The 22,085-nt window shown below is 40.4% G+C and overlaps 1 protein-coding gene across 1 annotated transcript in view; it reads left to right on the plus strand.

Moving 5' to 3' along the window:
- EPDR1 (ependymin related 1) overlaps window positions 1-12,154 on the plus strand; it is a 28,368-nt gene extending 16,214 nt beyond the window's left edge. Inside the window, exons 2-3 of the mRNA XM_030232444.2 lie at window positions 7,849-8,057; window positions 10,099-12,154. Coding sequence (XP_030088304.1) covers window positions 7,849-8,057; window positions 10,099-10,289 — 400 coding nt within the window. The 3' untranslated portion in view covers window positions 10,290-12,154. The remainder of the gene's footprint in view (window positions 1-7,848; window positions 8,058-10,098) is intronic.
- Window positions 12,155-22,085: the final 9,931 nt, after the last annotated feature.

The following is a 22,085-nucleotide window of genomic DNA, read 5'->3' on the forward strand; positions in this document are numbered from 1 at the left end:
CCAGGCACTCTTCCCCCAGCCTGAAGTGCTTCCTGTGGTTGATGTGACACAAGTGCAGGACCCAGCTCTTACCCTTGTTGACCTCATACCATTAGCTTCAGCCCATTGATCCAGCCTGTTCAGATCCCTCTGCAGAGCAATTGTACTCTCCAGCAGATCAACAACACTCCTGCCCAGCTTGGTGTCATTTACAGATTTATTGAGGGTGCACTTGATCCCCTCATCCAGTTCATGGATAAAGGTATCAAACAGCACTAGCCTCAGTACTGAGCCCTTGGGAACACCACTCATAACTGGCCACCGGCTGGATATATCTCCATTCACCACCACTTTTTGGTCCTAGCTTTTCTGACAGTGTTGAACTGAGCGAACAGTGCACCCATACAAACCACAGGCAGCCAGTTCCTTCAGGGTAATGCTGTGGATAATGGTGTCAAACACTTTACTAAAACCCAGTGATGCATCCGCATCCTTTCCCTCATCCACTGAGCGGATCACCTTATCATAGGAGATTGGGTTGGCCAAGCAAGATCTGCCTTTCATAAAACCCTGAGGGCTGGACCCAATTCTGCACATATTGCAAAATGCCCCTTGAGGTGATCAGCTCCGTGACCTTTCATGGCACTGACATCAGGCTGACAGGCCTGTAGTTCCCTGTATCCTCCTTGCCCTTCTTGCAGATGAACATCATATTTGCTAACTTCTAGTCAACTGTGACCTCCTGAGTGAGCCAGGACTGCTGGGAAATTATGGAAAGTGTCTTGGTGAGCAATTGTGTGCACTCCCTTAAGACTCTTGGGTGGATCCCATCCGGCACACTTGCACAGGAAGAGCTGCCCCACACCCTGTTGGCCTGCCCTGGCCTCCACTGCTCCCTGTGGGCTCCATTTATAAATGCTATGGGGGCTTGGCCACCATTGCTCCTGGCCCTGCCCAGGTCCCAGCAGCCCTTGTGGCACAGTCTTCAGGCTCCTGGCTGGCCTCTAGGTGTAAAATTAAAAACAGGAAGACAGGTATGTCTTTTATGTTTGGGTATATTTTTTTCCCTTTTTGAGATACTCTCAGTCTTTGTAGCCATGTTTTTTCTGGCTCTCTACATGCTAAATTTCTGTTTCCTGTTTCTTACATCTTTACAAACTCACAGCCTTAAAATAATTGCACTCTCAAAAGAGCATTTCCATGTCTCAGTTTTGAGCATCAGCTCTTCCAATTGAGTTATTTACTTCCCTTCTTCATATAGCACAAAGAAGGTGAGAAATGTAATAAATAAATTGTAATGTACTTCTGTAATTTCCCTCTTTATTATTTCATCTTTCCTAAGGTTGTTTGTATATACCGAGAGGTGAATCCTGGCCTTCCTCACTCTTTTTGGTCTCCTCTAAGCCCTGCTGTGATTTTCCAGTAACCTTTATTATTATGAACTTACTCATGGAAGAGTCATTCTACTAGAGTTTTTACAAACCCATAAAAGGAAAATAATCTCTGACCTCAAGTATATTTTGATATCATGTGGTTCTGCTATTATATACCATATTCCCTAGGAGGTGATTCCATTGATTCATTGGAAAGCATTATGGTATGCTAGCCACATCTTCCATTCCTTTTCTTTTGAGCTGCATTGTTGCCTACTGAGGGCTCCAGTTACGAATATACTCTTATTTGTGGAAGCAGACAGATGCTCACTATTAAGGGCAGTGCATCTTGTAGCCTCTTGCTTTATTGTTTTTCTGAATTTCAACTTCAATTGCAGTGCATTGTTCTCAGGGCTATGACTTGGTGGATTATTAAAAGTGTCAAATAGCCAAAAAGGAACAGCAAGGGAAACAGGCTTCTTGCTGAAGAGCTGATTCTCCCTTAGTGTTGCCAAAATAACTAATCTAATTTATGGGAAAACAATGAAAATAGTAAGAAATTGCATCATTTTTTATTGAGTTTCATAATTAAAGTCACAAAACTATGTCATCCTTTAGCTGGTTACTTCACAGCTTTTGATTCCTGTATTTAAGGTTCTCTTTCTACACAAACTGCATTATTAACAGGAGTTGAATTGGCTAATTCTCTCTGCTTCAGAAACTCATAGTGTGGTCAAAGTTCCTCATATACCTTTTTAATTAGATACCTGATACAGGGGGCTTGATCTCCTTGAATTTTTTTTTTTTTTATAAAAAAAGCCTTTACAATCTGTGAGTGATTTAAGTCAGACTAAACTATACTGCTATTACACAATATCACATTACATTTACTGTCACATGTATTTGCACAGTCCTGTATTTGTACAATATACCATAGTCCTGCACCACTGCCAAACATGTGAAATCAAATATGGTAAATGACTGTTGTTGTTGAGGTCTGATATACCAGAAGAAAAACACGAGTCTGAAATTACCGAAAACTTAATGGGAAAGAGGAAAGGAGTTCCCAGAAATATACTAAAAAACCAATGCTTCTCCCTTTTAAAATGAGCTTGCCAGATCCTTCCAAAAGCAGATGAATGTTCTTGACCTGATGGGTGTTTATCAACTGTCTGCATGTCTGCTTGGCAACTTTGCTCCCTTGAACTATTCTTGATCTGAGGACCTGAGAAGATGGGGTTATGTAGTCACACTTCTAGTAAAGGTTCCTATTCTCCCAGTCCATCTTCAGAAAACAAATGTGTAAAAAAGAGTGGTATCATTGTGGGGTATTTTATCAAGAGGATACCAGATACCTCAAGAATTAAATATATGGATGTACCTATCTATGCACACTAGAACAGACAATTTGGGATATTTGTAGGGCAATTTCTTCTAGTCAGATGTGGGGTTAGCTCCTTTTGAATTGTTTAAAAGCGTATTTTTACAAAAAGAACTGGCAAAGAATTAAGTAGTACCACAAAGGCAGACAGATGCTTCAAGCCTTCATTTAATCACTAAAGAGAAAGTAAAGTTAGCTTGCAAGTAATTGGAGTGACCTCAGCTTGAGATATCAAATAGCAAATACTGTTTGCTGCTGAGTAGTACAGAATCTCGGATACAAATAATGCATTTTTGCAATAATGCAAAAATTTTGCTTCCATTTTTCAGTAGCTTTGTACTACTAGGTAATATAAGTCCTGGCTAACATGAATGAGAGTTTTAAGGTTACAATAGATGGGAAATTTGAATCAACAGGTTAAAGCCCAAGGTTCATGAAACCCCAGTACACCTTTGCAGAAGGGTCTGTTTTACCATTGCTTCAGCGTTTTTTTGGGGCAGGATTAGTGGTTTTGTTCTTTGTTAATACAATGCCTCATACAACTGGTTTGTGATCACAGGCTTGTGCCTCTCCAGTGCTACTGCAATCAAAGGAAAATAATAAACAGCATTTTAAGGCTCTAATACTGTAACTTGAATGTCCAAAGCCACAGAGCAAAATTATGCAGAGGCAGATTTAGCACAGAAAGAGTTTCTATTACCCAGTCTCAATCTCAGACCATTATTTTGCTTCTCTCTAGCAAATGACCTTGTCTGATATTCTTCAATACATCACATGGATCTTGCCAGGCCACTAATAGCACCTCTGCTCCTCTGAGTCACTACAAAGGCAGTTGGACAGCAAGCAGCTCCTTTTTTCTTGGTTTGGCTTGTAGAGGGAAGCCCTTGGAAGTGCAGAAGTAAACCCTGGGAGTCAGGCAGATGTGTCAGGTGATGGGCAGGCTAGCAGGCTTCAGGGTTGGGAAGGACCCTGCATAGGATGCAGACTGAGCACCTGAAAAGGAGCTGGTAGCATGATCTTAACATTAAGGATTTTTTTCCTGGCAAATGTTGAAAAGAAGTTCACTGTTATGAATTACATTATTAACATGCAAAAAAATCACCCATTCAGAAGACAAGTTTATTAGTTCAAGCCTTTGTGAGGGTCCAGGAGTGTGTCTTTATGTTATCTGGGCTATGTCCTGACAGGGACCTCTGCCTATCTCTCTAGATTTCATGAGGAGCTGGGACAGTATTTGGATGCACAGTCACCCCTTGCAGTACATCCTTAACACAAGTGCTTCATCTTGTGATTGTGTGGTTGTGGGTTTCTGGCTTTGTATTTAACTCACTTGATCTCTTATTCAGAGAAATACTTTCCTTAGCTTGGGAGAAGAAAGTACTGAACCCAGCCTGTATCCCACCTATCTGACATGATTGCTTCCAGCAAAATCAGTGGAATTATTTGTGCAGGATTTGGTCCAGAGTTAAGAAATTCTTTAAAGCATGGGAGCAAAAACGTGTGTCTTTATATGCTGGAATTCATCCATTTTCAGACACAGACAAAGGGAGTATTAAGGATCATGAGAGAGTCCCGTAGTGTACAATGGGGTGAGGCATAGGACAGGGTAGGGTGGAATAGGATAGGAAAGGAAGGGAAATAGTCAGGCAAGTAGGGTAATTGTCCAAGTTACTTCTTCAAATCTGTTTCAAGGTGCCTATTTGAGGCCTAGTTGGGGCACTTCATTTTAGGTTGGGGATTTCTTGAAATTTCAGTTTAATTAAATTATTATAAAAATAATATTAGGAGTGGGTTTAGGCTGCAAATACATTACATTTTTCTGAAAAAACAAACTAATTAAAAATAATTTCCTCTCCTGTTTCTTTGCCAAGACTATTTTCAGGACTCTGTGCTTCCCCTCAAGAAGCCAATGTAATGTCAGGCACCTAAACAAATAGAGGCAGTACACTCAGGACTTGGCTGGTTAAAAACAAGAAGAGGAAAATATTTCTTATTTTAATTTTTTTAAATTATCGTTTTTATATTTGTGTACATTTTGCTGTTAATTTTGGCTGGTATATACTTTTTATAAAACAACAACTGAACTGTTCACCTTTTTTATGCCATTAAACTCAGATCCTGTGTAATCTTGGGTTTCGGTGCTGCTATTTCTAGGACACAGAGCAATTCTCTATAAAGCTTGGATGTAAGGCACATCTGGGTTGAACAAGGACAGTGTAAATCTTGCCCCTGCTTACCTAGGGCTGTCATGCACAGTGAGCAGAATGAGGTTTTCTGCAGATCTCCTCTCGTGTGCCTGCCCCCACAGAGGCAGAGTTCATCCCAGCAGCACATCAAGGTGTAGGACTGTTGTCTCCTACATATATGTTCAATCCACCTCTCCCAGAACCAAAAATCTCTTACTCTGCAGAATGGCTGCCAGAGATATGATTAGTGTTGAGTTTGATTTGTTTGGATTTTCCTCATTTTTATTTGCTTTGGTGTATCGTAATGCCCATCTTGCTGTCTGCAGGATTGTTAAATATGCAAGTAAAATTTCTGTGTGAATTAAGTTTTAAGTGAGGATTTAAAATAAAAAAAGAAATGTAACAGTTTTATTTTTATTCCTGGTAGTTTGTAATGCTTTTCTAATACATTGGAGTTTTGTGTTCTTTTACAAAATCACTGTATTATCACTCAGATGTCTCAAACGTGGTGATAGATTCCTCTGTAAGGCAGCTCCCACTTTATGGGAGCTGCTGGGCAGCCAGCTGAAGAGTAGTTGGATCATTAGACTCTCATTGAAAACACATAAATAAATGTGTTTTAGTGTTCTTGTATGTTCTGTGGACAAAAATGATATAAAAGTTATGTATGTCCATATGTGATTCTCAGGTTGGGTTTATATAAGAGTTTAAAAAGATAACGAATTCTTCATTAGCACATCATGACTGTGGAAACCTTGCCTTTGTCTAAGAAAATGGCAGCCAAATTTAGGTTGGTGAAAGTCATGGCAGAAGCAGGAATATTTTAAGATATGGGCAGAAGGATGATTTACCATGGGGAAGGTCATATGTAGCCTTGTAGTTTGTCAGCCTCTTTGCATGAGTCTTGTCAGTGTGGGGGATGTTCCCAGTTTCCTACTTGGAAAGCAGGACAAGCTACCTCCCATGTTTTGCAAGGTTGTGAGTGAGAGATGGGCCCCAGTTTATATCATGTCAGCTTCCTTGTCCCATTTTATATTCTCTTTCACTGTTCATTTTGGCTAAGGGCATTTAGCCTGACCATGTTTCCATGCATGCAGAATGAATTATGCTCTCAAGAAGTGGTGGGAATGCTGCTCAGATGCTTTTAACCATGCTGAGACACTTCTTATTATGCAACCTTTAAATGCCACAGTGTCAGTGATATATGAAGTTATTGCTGTCTGGTGCAATTGTGTAGTGCAAAAATTAAAATGGTAAATTGTTTTGGTTTCGACCCTATTTTATGTAAACTTTGCATTGTCCCCAAAAGAATGTGAGGACTGCAAAGAGAAACATGCAGGAGTTGGGAAATAGAGAAGGGTCTGGTCTTGCTTTTGTGCATCTCTTCAATTACATGAATTATGCAATGTTTTCTACTAGCTTCCCATCTTTCTGATGGCACAGGATGAACAGTGTTATGGACTAGAATCAGACTTGTGAAGTAGAAGATATCTGTGTCCAAAGACACCCAAGCCTTTCTTTTTGCAGGAAATGGAGGTAGCATCATGAATGAAACAAGGAATTACAGATGGACAGATGAAGCTGTTCCCTTGATTTTCTGTAGAGTCACTGTATAGCCTGTAGCCAGGTATTTGAGCTGAGATATTCAAGGCAAGCCTCTAATAATGAATGCAGAGTTTTGAAGGGTTTAGAAAGTGACCCTGGTTTAAGTCCTTTGCAAAAGATGCAGATCATGCATGACGATGATTTGAGACATGCTTTGAAGAACTTCTCATCTGATTGGTAATGCAAAGTACCCTGGAGAAGCTAAGTTTCTGCTATTTTCAGCTAAGTGTTCAAGATCAGCTGATACTTCTCATCATTTTGGTATTCTGTTTTTCTCTGGTTTTGTGTGCAGTTAAAAGGTAAGGACCATACCACCTCCTCCTTTTAGAGGGTATGGAAGCAATGTCACAGTACTGGTGGTAGACCAGACCACTGAAAAAAGAAACTAGATGAAAGTGTCCATGTAAATGTCTATCATCTCTCCTCAGAGCTTGGCTTGGTCACTTCATACTCATTAGAAGATTGGTTTTAAATCCTTATTAACTATCCATGCTGGTGACTTCACGTTTTGGCCTCTCAAGCTCATTGAGCTACACACCTCTCCTTATCTCTGCCTTGCTGTTTTGCTCCTCTGCTTTTTTTTTCTTTTCACTACATCGTGGGAGAAACTGTGCCTTATGGAGGGTGACTCTCTCAGTTCTGCGCTTGGGACCATGTACTTGCCCCTTCACCCCCCTGTCCCACTTAAACTGCGTGTGTTGCCATGGAGAAACATCTGTGAGGATGGCAGATACTACATCTAACCAGTACAGAGGAAGGCTCTACCACATTTGTGCAGAAGTGAATCTATCCAGCTTGTGCAAACAGATTTTTTTTCAAAGGCTTATAACTTAGCCAAATCTGGGCAACTTTTAATAAAAACTTTTCTCCTGCCAAAGTTTTAAGTCCTTTCTCCAAAACATGGAGGCACTGGAGCTTTTTAATGAAACAGTTATTAAAAAAAAAAAAAAAAAAAAAAAAAAGAAAACCAAAACAAAACTAGGAATAATAACATGTTTTTCCCTTAGTTGTTCTCAGAAAAGTTGTTCTGTTGTTCTCAGAAATGGCTGAACCAGTTCAGCCTGATTTATTTATTTTGGAAAGAATCGGCTGAGACAAACTTTTAGCATGGGAAATTTCAGCCTAACTGGTTAGCGTTTCTCAAAGTTTGGCAAGGTTTAATGCAAGTGGAAATGTTCTTATGCTAAGAAGTCAAAGGCAAGCTTGCATATTTGCATATCAGTAATGTTCCTTGTTTGGGACAGAAAAAGACTATATATATATATATATATATATATATATATACACACATTTATATATAAATTGCTTTTTCTTAATGTTTCAGGTTTTTTGAGTACATATTGCTCTACAAAGATGCAGTGATGTTTCAGATTGAACAAGTTACAAAGCTTTGCTCGAAGATTGCTCTGACAGAACCATGGGATCCTTATGATATTCCTGCCAATTCAACTTATGAAGATCAGTACTACATTGGGGGACCTGGAGATGAAGTTATGGTACAGGAATGGTCTGACAGAAAACCAGCCAGGAAATGTATGTGCATGCTTTTGTTTTATTTTAATAATAATCAATGTCTCTGCTGCACAGGGAAAAATAAAATTATTTGTGTTTCACCCTGGCTTTCCATATTTCTGTAGAATTCTCTGGAAGAAGTAATGAAAATTCCCTGTGCACAGAATATCATTTTAATAACAGTGTGTTTTTAAGGAAAATTCCATATTTCAGCCGGATTAAATATGTTCAGAGGACTTGATTGTGTTGTATTTGGTATCATACAGAGTTTGGCATGGAACAGCATTATTTCATGTCTGAATCTGGCAGCCTGTATCCAAAATTTACCTAGAGAAGAATTGGTACTATAATTAGGAACACACTCAAGCTAGAGTCTGCGTAACAGAAACAGAGCAGGTGTCAGTGTTTGTCTACACATGGTTCTGCAGCCATTGAAATCCTTAATAAATGACTAAATTTTGTTGTCCTCTGTACTGGTAAGAAGTATCTTCTCGCAAGGCTTAGTTCTGCACTTGGCAGCTGAACACTTGCATCATAAAAGAAAGGAGGCTGAATTTTCCAAGGTATAGTATAGTAGCTAGATTTTGAATGCACAGAAATTTAGTAGCACTTTGGCTTCAATTTCATCTATGTTTTATTGATGACCCAGACAACTGTAAATATAATCTCAAAACCTCCATGAAATTTATGGGACATATTCAGCTAATGCAATACTTACCGTTATGGACATCTAATATACAGGCTGATTATGAACCTGAGCATTTAGCCAGAGGAAAATATTTCTTTCTTGAATAAAAGTAGAACAAATGAAGTAGAGAATGAAAGGTAAGATCATTAGACCTCTGTAACTAGGTTGATATATCCTCTGGTATTCTGCAAGAGACAAATTATCACTTACTCCAATAATTTTTTTTTTTCAGGTCTGATATTTTTTGAATTTTTATGGAATTTTATATCCAGATACATGCAAATAATGATGTGTGATTTTTATCTTGTATTATTTCATATCTACAGTGTTTTTCTGTATGATCATTCATAAACATAATGTCTGAAAGTTACCTATCTACCTTTCAGTTAGTATTGGTTTGAATTGTAAAAATTATATTTCTTTTACAATTATATAAGTTTTAGGGGAGATGCAGGCTACTTTGGTAGCATCATATTTAACCAAGGTTTTTAATTCTAAATTTTGAGAGAAGGCTTGTTCAGTAAAAGCTTGCTTCCATTTCTATGTACTCAAAACCATGGTAATTAAGGTCAGAATGTTTCTGGTATATTAGCATGCTCAAAAGAGATCTATTCAAATATTGCTTATCTTGCCACCCTTTCTTTGAATACAGTATAAGTGTGTTTCATGTCACCATTTATTTATTTATGGTAATGTGGTTGTGCTGCAGCCTATGACACAAAACTGAAAGTACTGAAAATAAGTGTGTGTGATTGCTGCTGGGGGGAAGAAAATCAGTGTTCTTAGGACTAGAAAAATTCATTATAGACATTTCTCAGAGGAACTGATTTATGATCACAGTAAGTAATTTTAACATCGTGAGTTTATGCTATCAAGAGATCTGAAGTGCATAAAACAATGGAATGGAGAATGATTGAAGGGGTAAAGAATGATCACAGAAATAAAATAATAAAAAGAGAGATAAATAATAAAAGAGAGATAAAAGCAAAGGGCATTCAAAGGACACCACTTCAATGGTATTACTTCCACTGCCTGAGCAGCATAGTGGAAAAGGTATAGGTGATGACAGAGAACAGAGGGGAAATAGAGCGAGGGAACACCTCTGAGGTTAGCACACTGTAGAATTAGACTGAAGTTAAAAAAGGGACACAGACTTGCTACATCCCATTCTGGAGGAAATCAGCACTGAGCATAGTCTTGAGATAATGAACTGCTAGAAGTGTTTGAAAAGAATAGGAATTTAAAAAAAAATTCTCATGAGAATCTGAATAGATAATGTTAAGCAGAAGCAATGAGTTAAAAGGGACTGACATCATCATGACCCATTCATCTTGTCTTGTCACCTAAAGCAGTTACATTTCTGGTTGGTTGCAGTGGAATCCTGGGTCGGCGTTTACACCGTCAAAGACTGCTACCCAGTACAGGAAACCTACACTAAGAACTACAGCGTGACGACCTCCACTCGCTTCTTTGACATCCACCCGGGCATTGCAGACCCCTCCGTGTTCACCCCACCCAGCACCTGCCAGACAGCCCAGCTGATGAGGATGAGAGATGAATGCTGAGTATGGACACTGACTGCCCTGGGCAAACACGTGTTAGCCAAGAGGAAGGTTATTGATAGTCAGGTGTTGACATCTAAGCTGATTTTTCAACCTAATTGCTCTCTGTGGAATTTGTAAGTTTTCGCTTGAGAGAGAACATAAGCATATAACTGAGTAAAATATGTAAAACAAAAGATGTCTTTCGATCACATTAATCTGCTCAGTGATGCACTTGCAGTATTATATAGTTACCATTAAGATAATATTTCTAGATACTATTTATTTAATGTTGATTTTAATTTTGCAAAGATTTCATTATTTATTTTTTCAAGAAGACTAAGCATAGGTAGACAGCAGCAATGGTACTGTCTAGAAGAAAAAGCTAAATTTTGGTGCCATTCTTCTTGTTACCTCTGGAGACTTGAAGGGAAAGATGACCTGTGTAAAACCTCATCCCTAAGGGAAAAATATAATTTTAAATTATATGCATCAAAATTGTGTAAATTTTTTCTTTTGGTTTTATTTTGCTTTGTGTTCTGTTTTGGTTGTTTTTTGGGTTTTTTCTGCTCTTCAGGAAGCTAGTAGTCAATTTTTGAGCTAAGTTTCATTCTTTCTGAAAAGAAACTGGAGTAGCTTTATTCTTTTGCTGACATGCAAAAAATACTTTTCTGTTTCTTGGGAGAATGGTGTAAACGGAAGGGAAGGAGGGAGAGGTACACCTTCAAAAAGAAGTAAGCTGAAGTTTTTTATGCATCTCCCTTTTGGAGAAGTCTTCCAGTAGGGTGTGGTGAGACAGTTTTCAGTCAAATTTTACGTCAGCACTCACTTTTCAAGGGAACACTAGTTTTAACCTATGGAAAGGGATTAAACAGTTCTGCACTCTAAACAGCTTTAATGTTTTGTAACTGCTTTCAACAGTCTTCACTCAGGATGTGAAAACACCTTCATAATTCCAGAGAGGTCTGAAAAAAACAAAAGCTGTTCTCTGTCCATAGTTAGTAAAGGCTGAATCAGCATTCACACAGTGCCTGGTGGTTGGAATGGAGAGAAAGATAGAGCCTGTGACCTGTGTAGAGAGGCGGGAAGGAGGAATGGGAGGCACCAATTTTAGATGTGTGGTGTGGCAGCGAGGCACTGCAATCTGAGCAGATCCGTTGATGACTGTTTTATTTGCTGTTTCATCAGCATCTCAATCTTATTATCTCCACATAAGCAAAAAAGTTCAGGGAGGGCACATATTTTGCATTAGAGAGTTCAAACCAAACCTTCATGCACCTTCGATACGCTCAGAAGCATGATGGGTTTTGCACATTTACCAAATGAGATTAACTGGTTTATTCTACAAGGTGTGCATTTTATTTATAACTTGCAAAAAATTTAAAGACAGATTCTTGTCCTCTTACACATGTTGGGTAATTGTTTGTTCCAGAAGTCATCTGGCTGTAAACGGATGTAAACACTGGGGAGTTTGGTGTCTCTAGAGGAGAGATGTTGGGCAAGCTGTTAGTGCTTTATATACTCATGGCTTTTTGTACGTAAGCAAGTGGGACAGTGGTTGTTTCTCTTTCACAGTTATGGTCAGAATGGCATTTTACTTTGCCCCATGCCTAATGAAAGCACATATACATACTGGTTAAAATTTAGCTAGTTCATTAAAAATTTCTCGTGGAGCGGGGCATTTCACTGAAACAAGCTAGTGGAGAGAAGGATTGGGTTTCCTTGAATTTAGAGTGCATTTATTCTGTACTCGCCTTCTGTATTTTTTGTGTGACACTCTAAATGCTAACTGCATATTGTTCTCATTAGGACAATGATTAGCATGCATTTCTTAATATGTGTCCTGTTAGAATCTGGAAAATATAATAAATCTGGCTAGCAAGCATGAAGCTGTGGTACTGAGTTGTTTGGGATGGCTTTGTTGCGGTTGAGCAGATAGCTGGGTAATCAGGGTGTCTGTATTATGTTTTGCAGACAGTGATACAGTTTCTAGCAATAGCATTAAGTGTTCCTTTAAATATGAATTTGCAAATTTGCAAAAGTATGGTAGTCAAAAGTGCTTTAAAATTTTTGCCCTGACTTGCAGGGCAATTTTATATGGCTAAATATGTTCCTCTAAAACAATGCTGTTGTCTTCATATTTATGCTCTACAAATCCAATGCAGAGAGTTGTAAAAGAGATATCAAGCAGCAGAATTTAGGATTACGTGTTTTGAATTAGCCACAAACCAAATATGAAGCACATCATGCATATGCCTGGTTTGTTATCATTATGATGTACTTTGGTTTCTTGTCATGTACCACAAGAGACATCCTGTCTTTAGGTAACTACACCAGTGACTCAATGAGAAGGAGCATAAAAGGAATATAAGGTAGCTATATAGTGTGCTGCCACAATTGAATAAAAATGGGGGGTTCATATGTCTGATAGTCAAACTTGTTTATCACAGTAATTTGGTGAAAAATTAATTATAAATTGGTATGTACATGAGTTATATTGTATTCTGTGGGTTTACAGCAACAGAACCTGGTAGCTGGATAGTGTGTGAGGTAAATCTGGTTTTGTGAGATTTCCAGTGTTTCCTGGTTTCATCTAGGCCAGAAAGAGTGCAAACATAGATGTGCCTGCCATATTTTTGTGTTTCTGCTTGGAGTCTTCTCTGAAAGCAGGATGTGTAGAAGTACAACATTGTTTAATTTAAAGCTAACCAAACATTCCTGAACCTCAAAGAAAGGTTTAAAGGTTTCATTTGAGTTTGGGGAGGAGATCTGGGCATTTGGTTCAGTTCCTATTTTAACAGTTTGCTTAACTCTAGTATTAGGGACAGATTTTGCTGCCTCAAGCCATGCTGCACACCATCAAAGTGCTGCCATTTACCAGGGAATGCCAACTTTCATGAAGAACATAGGAAGAAACACAATAATCCATTGACAAAGTCAATTTTAGTCAAGAAATCTTTAAACAGTATGACATTCTTATTTTGGGACATTAACAAAATCAGTGTATTTCTCACCTTGAAGTTAATTATATTTTAGTGCTTACATTTACTCCTTGCAAACTCGTATCTCTATTCCCACCCTTTACTCCCTAATGTCAGTGAAGTCCACTTCCAAACAGTGTTTGCAACCTTCACTTGCATTTATTTCAGTAGGAATTGAGCATCTACATACCTGATGGATCTGAGCTGGACTTGACCTATGTATTTTGCTATCAGTTCTATCTCAAGAGCAAGGGCAATGCCAGCCATATGTGAGCAACATACATTGAACTACATGTGGGTGTCCAACAAAGAGACCAGGGTTGGCTCATGTGCAATTGCTGCTATCCCAAAATACCAGTTGATGAGAGGTCTTGGCCTGTCTGTTGTATCACATCTTGCATCTTCTGCATCCTTGGCCAAAAACTGATGCTGGAGGCAAACTGCAGGATGTTCCCACATGACAGAAAGGCACATCATAGGATCATCAGTAGCTTACTCCCTAGCTATAGGGAATAAAGACTTCAAAAGGGCACCCAACGCAAATAGACAGAGGTCCCTGACTATAAAAATCTGGAGGTCGCAGTCTTTCCAGGAGGCTGCATGTATGGCATGGACTCAGACACTTACAGATTTAGTCTTCACATCTGCACTTTGGTGTAGGAGCAAATGGAGCAAGCTTGGAAAACTTTTTAAACAATCCTGAGCACTTACTGCTTTATAAGGGCAGAGGGAAAAAACTTATGATCCAATCAGTAGCCCCAGAAAACCGTCAGAAATGTAGGACAAGATGCTGCTCTGAAGATGGTAGTGGAAACTTCCAAACTCTACTTTGATTCAACATGCTCCAGGGTAAAGACCTGTGTAGTTTGGTATGGCTATTTCAGCATAGAGCATAGAGCCCAAAACTGCATCCTGAATGAAGTGATGCACATAGCTGCAGTATATTTTATTTGAAAAAAGACAAATAGCCCAGCACTGCACATTTTGCAAGCGTGAATGCGTGACCTGCATGTCTATCTACAAGAATGTGTGTGTCTTTAAAAGAGTGCTGCCTGCTGTCTTTGAAGACTGAAGAATTAATCTTCTCACCACTACATCCATAGGAATCTACTTCAGACTCCTTTATTTCCCACCCTGGAAGGTGGGAACAGTAATTCTGCTTTCCGCCTGCTCTTGCCTTCTTGGTTGTGATAGCTCTGGGCTGACATCACTGCCTCCACCACTGGGGCCCTCAGAGGCCTGGAGGAATTGGGGCAGTAGCACCAATGTCATGGAGGGTTCCCAGCCCGTGCCTTACAACGTGGAATAAAATTACGTGTGTGTGTGTTACCCGTCTGGGCTTTGTGCCCTGTGTGCTCTCTCTGTGCACTGCGGTGTTGCTCATGCCCTCAGCATCCAGCCGTCACCATTCATTTGGCTCAGCTCAGGCTTCCATGACGCCGGGCAAAGGGGCTCATGAGCAAAAGGGAAGGAGAGGAAATGAAAGGAAAACCTGCTGGGCTCACCCTGCTCCCCGCCAAGGTTTTTCCCACGCTTGCCCAGGGCTGATAAACAGCAGCAGCTGAGTTGCCAGCTCTATGTCACAGCCCATGTCACGCTGAAGGAGAGGGTTGGGTTTCACCCTCTGCTCTAAAATTATCCTTCAGGCCAGGCCAGTGACTCAGTTTTGTTTTCCATGGAGAATGCATGCCCACTCCCATCAGCCCTGCCACTGCTATCCTGGCCTGTCTGGCAGGGTTTGCCTCCTGCCCCAGTCCTGCAGTCTATGTGTGTGGCCAGACAGTGCCTGTGTGGCCAGACAGTGCCCTTCAGCCTGTCCCCACTGTCCCATCTTCATTCTTCTGCTCTGTCAGGGACCTTGCTGTCCCCACACATGGGCCAGGCAGGTCTTCTCTGCTTTCCTATGGGACTTTTGAAGTTGTGGGAAAAGTCCTTTCTATCTTTTCACTGTCGTGCCATTTTGAAATTATTTATGTGATTTCTTATTCTTCTCCTTTATTTTGTATGTGAGCTGTTTTTGTTAATTTGATGGGATGATTTTTCATATGAATGTTGGGTTTGGGGTTTTTTTACCGCAGACTTTGTGCCATGTACCAACCCTTGTTTATTGCTGCAATACCTCATAATCAGTGATTTGTATAAAGAAGGACATTCTTGATGTTGGCAGCAGATTGCACTGGCAAGAGCACAGGAGGTGGAAATACTGAAAGTAATGACAAGTGACAGCAGGGGTACCCTTACTGTTGATGGGGAACTATGCTGGGATTTATTTATTGCTTTTGCTTTATTAAAGTAAGATGTTGTACTAAATCCTGTATGCATGACCATAATTCATTCTTGAGAAGTTGATTTATAGAGACAGAAAACAAGATGTTTTCTCCTAGCATTCTACAGAAATGATGTAAAAGTTATTTTCAGAAAATTCTGATTTTTGAATTAAAGAAATTTTATTTAGAAAGCTCCAAAGATTTGTCATGGAACAAACACTTTATCTATAAAGCAATATATAGCTTTAATATACATTTTTTAGCCTTAGAACTTCTACTTTAAAGTAAATAAACACAGCTTGTCAGAAGAACTAAACTCTGTATAATCCCTCTCAGCTGGCATTCAGCTTTGAAAGAAGCCGCTTCTGTTGTAGGCTTGAAGAGGAGTTCTTGCCTAAAGCTAGCTCCTTTTGCAGCCATGCAAATTCAGCTAACTAAAGACATTGTCTCTTCCTGCAGACCCAGTCCCGTCGAAGGAATCAGGTTTCTTTACTTGTGTGTTGGCTCAGTACTCTGCAGATTTCCAAAGAAATATGATGTTTTATGCCAGCACAGGACCTGTTCTGAGTATTTGTTTTGTCAAATGCGCTTGCTTGAGCACAGAGGAGACTATGAGCAGCAGGCACTGTCCCTTACCGTGGGAGAAAGCTCACCCAAACTGAAGACATTTTTTCCTGTTTTCAGCCGGCTGGGACATCCTAGGTGGGGAATCTCATTCAGAAATCTCAAGTTTCATGTTGGTGAGAAGGGAAGAAAAATAGCAATAATAGAGCAAGGTGAAAAAAGAAATGATGAAAATTAAAGTATACCAAGAGAGTGTTAGCCCAAAAAAACCAGTCAACCACACCCCTAAGAAAAGGGGTGGAGGAGGAGAGAAGCAAGAAAGGAAGAGAGAGAACCATGTTTGCCTGCCCCTTCTCAGCCTATTTTATGAATTTATAGAAAGGATATTAATTATGGGAGACCAAATCCATATTCAAAGGTTCCTAAACATCAGCATTTCTTTTTGGGCAATACAAGTCCCTGATGGACCTCACCAATCTGAGAGAGCACTCTCTGGGGTTTGCTCACACAGATGCTGTTCACTCAAGGCCTGATGGCCCTGTAGGGACCAATGCATGCCTTTTGGGTGCCCTGCAAAAGGAAGGAGGCTTTGGATGGATTTGACCTTTCACACTTGCTTCAGGGAAGTACCAAACATTTGCACCTCCCACCGAAGTGAATAGATTAGGCGTGAAATGATCTCTAGCTGGTGGAAATAAACAGTTGGCACTTATGACTCTGTTTTTTCAATTCCAAGAAAAGTTTTCTTAACAGAGCTGCTGAATTTGGACATTGAAAGTGCCCACCTCCCTTCCGTTTAATTTCCACCTTGTGCTAGCTCACACTGCCAAAATGATATTGCCCTTATTTGTTCCAACAGTCTCACTCTGACAGATGTGGATGAAAAGTACTGATGGTCCCCATGGGAAACATTAGGAGTAAAAATCAGAGGGTGAAGTCCAGAGTGAAGTGAAGCAGGACAAGTTCCCATACACCTGCTGCCTCTCCCATCACTGAGCCGCCTGAGCTGGACTCATGAAACAGGCAATGGCAAAAGCTAAGCCACAGGAAGCAAGGCATTATTGTGCTTCAAAGTCTGGGGCTGAGTGTTGCCTATATTAGAGCAGCTCTAGCATGATGTCAGATGTGTTGCTCACCAACAAAATCTCTCCCTCCAGAGGATCTTTTTAAACATCAGAAGAAAATGTTGGATATTGCCTTGACGGGGAAACATGTCCCTGCCAGCCAAAAGCACCAGGCAAGGGCAGCCAAGCACAATACATCATTAAAACTTCCTCCTTTATTTCTACAGCAGCTGCCTGAAACATGGCTGGCAAAGGGCTGTAGAGGAGGGAAACATAAGTGGTGTGTGTTTGGTTAGGTGCCTTGAGCACTGCACTGAACTTTGGGCACCTGAACGCGAGGCCGTGAGCAGAATCACAGCACTCCAGTGCTGTAAAAAGCACTTGCTTTGTACTGAAAACCTCACACTAAAGTGCCCTGCTATGTAACAGCAGCCCATAGGAAAATGTTTGGTATGACACACAAACCTCACATCAGGCCATCAATGACCATAGTTAAAAAATAAAGTAAAATACAAAAGCCAAGTCTCACTTGCACTTCCAAAGAAAATTCCACCTACAGTGGCCAAAAGATGTGACTATTTTTGTATTTTAATGTGACACTCAGTACCAATTATATAGGAAGTTGTTACTTCCAGTCTGGATTATTGCTAGATACAGCACAGGACGGCAATACAAATAGTACAGCCAGAGCTAATTGGGTCAGGATGTGCTAGTTCAGCATCCATTTAAATGTGGCTACTTTCACAGCACCCTGAGACAGCTACAGGCTGAGGGATAATAGGTTTTATACATCTTCTGGGAGGTGTTAACCAACCTGTGAGACAGCAATACAGATCTTAGACACATTCCTACATTCCTAGAGAATAGTCTGTACCAGTGCTGAGATCAGGAAGGAATTTACTGTGGGACAGATTGGCACTGTTTTCCATGCCTTTTTGGCCTTCTTCTGCAGCATCAAGCATGACCATTGGTCTGGGCTTCGAGGGCCCCTCTTGGCCACGTTGCTGCCTGCTGCTCATGCCCCATGATGGTGACCCTCATGCCCCACATCTGGGAAAAGCAATTTTCTAGACTTGAGGGTGGCCGCCAGGGGTTGCTTCTTGTCCTGTGCATAATTGAGCAAAGGCCCTTGCCAGGGCTCCTCAGGGCCTTTCCAGCTCTGTTCCTGCCTGCTGCACTTGTGCTTCCAAGGCACCACAAGTGCCCTGCCTCTCTCTGGCCCACTGTAAACATGGAGTGGGAGTGAGCTCTGCTCTTCCCTTGGCTCCATTTCTTCAGGGGTTCTTGCTTGTGCAAAGCAGCCAGTGCTCGGAAGGGCTGCAGGCTTGCAGCCCCATGAGGAGCTGCCACTTTTCAGCACTCCATGTGGGCAACACAAGCACCAGGCAGGCACAGGAGTGCTTTTCATGCATCACCACTCAACAGCCACAGCAGAGAAAGTTTTGAAAGGCAAAAAGTATGGTTTGTGTGTTATCAAGGTGTGTCATAATTTGGAAAATACCAAGCGTTACTTCTTTTCTGTGTGACTGTAACCAATCCTGATTCTCCCATTTCAGAAAACAGGGACTGCTTCACCTGTATTTATAAACCCAAATTGTTTCAACTTTTATATCCAAAGTAATAAATGACTTTGGTTATTGTTCCTCCTCAAAGGCTAAAAATCAAAATAATTTTAAAACTGAGGAAAAAATAAAAATAAAGTAAGAATGCTTGGGGGTTGGATTTTTCAAATGCCAAAATACAAATTCATACATAAAAAACACATTACCAAGCAGAGAAAATCACAGTCTTAAAATGTCTGAGGGTTGGTTTTTGGTTTTTTTTTCTAGGAAGAGTCTTCTTTGTGCATCAGTCAGTTATCTACTTTCCTGTGTCTGGTAAAGGTTAATACTTTTTAGATCTTTTTCAATATCAGTAACATATTTTCAAGACTGTTGTATTATCTGTGGCTTGACCCAGTGTCTGGGTCTCTGATTTGAAGGAAACTGGGTTCACCTGGCACCACTTCTTTTGGCTCCAGGCAGTTCCATTGTTTGGGTTATTCTATATGGCAGGGCTCAGGAAGGATGTGTGGTCAAACAAAATATGTCCTGTGACGGAATGATGTTTATAGACCATCTTGTTCACTCTCTCCAGAGAGAGCCTGGGTGAAGGACACTCACCAGGAAGATAAACAGCCCATAGTTCAGAATATTCCAAGAAACTCTATGAGCAAACTTGCCTGGAGAGGTGGAGATCATAGCAACTGTGTTGGATACAAACTGTGCCATTAACTCCTTGCCACAAGAGACACATGAGTGAGACAGAAATCTGTTCTCCCCACACAGTCCCACCAGCAAATGGCTCTCCACAAGATGTAGGGGATTTGCAATGTTCTGTCTTTGCCAGACTTCAAGTGATGGTTTTTCAAGCTAAACTGAGGATTGCATTAACCTGCTCCTGGCTACACCTGCTGGTGAACATCTGCCCTGAGAGTCAGAAACATAAATTAAAATTCTTTTTCTATTTATTGTTGGAAGCAGCTTTTTAGCCATTCCCACATGACCTTCACATCCTTGTTAAATTTTGGGACACACAATGGTCAAGATGACCCTGCACCAGTGCTAAATACAGCAGGGCAACCACCTTTTTTGACCAGCTGGTTGTGTATTTGGTGCATCCCGAGATGAGTTTGCCACTGCTGACTTGTATTGAGCCTGCTGTCAGCCTGCAGCCCCAGACCCTTTCCTGTGGGGCTGCTCTCCAGCCATGCCAATCCCAATTCATACTTGTGGAAAATATTTCTTCCTGCCAGCATTCGTTCTTGTTGTTTCATGCCACTGATGATTACTCAGTGCTCTAATCTATCCAAATCCTTCTGCAAGGCCTCTTGTCCCTTAAGAGAGTCAACAGCACATTCCAGTTTAGCATCATCAGCAAAATTCCAACTCCTGTCTCTAGATCATTGGTAAATATATTGAACAGAACTGTCCCTACAATGCTGGTGACTGATCTCCAGCAAGATTACCTACAACCTTTTGAGGCCTGCTCTTCACTTAATTCTTCACCTGCTCACTTCACAGGCAGATGGCTTGTCTAGAAGAATGTTGTGAGGGACAGAATCAAAAGCCTTAATAAAATAAAATCCACTGCCTTCCCTTCATCCTCTAGGTGGGTGACCTTATGCTAGAAGAATATTAAATAAGTTATACAGGACTTTCCCTTTGTGAACCCATGTTATCTGTTTGCCTTGTCCTGTCAGTAGCAGGCAGTATTATGTTCTGTCATTTTCCCAGGCACTGAGGCTGGGCTAACAGGTCTGTAGTTTCCAAGGTTTCCCTCATGCCCTTGTTAACTGGAATAACACTGTCTTCCTCCCAGTCAGCAGGACCCTCCACTGCATAAAACCACCGGGTTCCAGCAACATTCTTGCTGAAGTAGCATAATTGGCCAACTGCACTACAAAAAGGGTGCTTGAGAATACCTAAAAATTCTTGTTCAATGGTTGTAATGGCACTATTCTTGTAATATAGCCTTCTGTGAAGAACATCTGGACAACTGCATCATCTAATCTTTTGGAAAGCTGAAAGCCTAAACTTTCTGTGAGTTTATGCAAGTATGGTGTCAAGGTCAGTGGAAGATATACTCAGAGAGTCCACTTTTTATTTTGCTGACAGACAATGAAAGATTAGTCTCACCCTTTGTGCAGTGTCAGATAACAGAAATAAAGTATTCAGCTTCAGATCAGACTTTCAGCCACATTATTCTGGCAAGTATGACAGGAAAGCAGACATCCCACTGCACAGTTCAAGACTGATATTGCAATGTTCTGTTGCAGGGGCATCAATGGCTCTGTAATCTGCTGCAGGGCATGAAGGAGCATCATGACAAAGTCTGTCAAATATCTTTGGTTCCAGTCCAGTATGACAATGATTTGGGCTCCATATTTGTTCATGGTTCATTGCAATTTTCTAATACCTCTTGTGGAATTTCTTAATGAAATACTAGAAAACTCTAAGAAGGAAAATTAGTGTCTGTAATTATTCAGCTCTCAGAATAGCACAGACCAGTTCACTCTATTGGTCCTAGTATTTTATTTCAAGTTATCTGCAGTAGCTGCAGGGCTCAGCTGCCACTCATCGAAGTTTAGGCTTATACTTTTCTGCCAACAGCCTTTCCTCCTCTATCCGCCCTATGGCTGGCCTCTGCTCCAAGCTCTCACACCACTTTGTTTTTCCAGTTACTCCAACCTGATGCTTCCATTTTTTGAACTTACTGACATATTATAAATATTTCCTCTTTGGTACAAAGATGCTTGATCCCTTTTCAGATGGCAATTGAGAACACTTCAGCCCTCACTCCTAATGGCATATTATATTCAGTTGTATGTCATGCATTTGTGTATAATAGAAGGATAACATATATAATCGCCAATTCATAAAACCACTGGTTACTATTGTTGTGGTTATTTACTCTTCATTTTACATGCAAGGGTTATAACACCATCTTTGGAAGTTTCCATGACTTCTATAATCATTATATTAAGCTTTTTCAGTCTTATTAATCTTCTCCTGTTCCTATACTTCAAACCCTTTGAAGTATAACATTAAAAAGGGTTGATGTCTACTCATGAAACTCATTGCTATTTTGATGTTTCTTTGTGTAAATCCTGGCAAGGTTATCTGAGAGTGTGATGCTCTTTACCACTTTATAAACCCTTAAAATACATTTATTACAAAAAGCTTTTCATTTGAACTCCTGCTATCCTGGTAGGGGTCTTCCTAAGTTAAACATGGCCTCTCCAAGAAAGAAAGAAGCTTTTCCAGATGGTGTGAGCTCATTTTTGTTCTGCATTTAGCTTTAGTGTTGTTTCCACAGGATCTAAAGATGGGCTGAAGTTAAAAAGCAAGTGGAAGGCTAAATCGCCAGGAAAAGATGGAAAAGAGTGCTTTCATGAGATCTATA

The sequence above is a fragment of the Serinus canaria genome, chromosome 2 (genome assembly GCF_022539315.1).
Source record: "Serinus canaria isolate serCan28SL12 chromosome 2, serCan2020, whole genome shotgun sequence".
Taxonomy (NCBI): Eukaryota; Metazoa; Chordata; class Aves; order Passeriformes; family Fringillidae; genus Serinus; species Serinus canaria.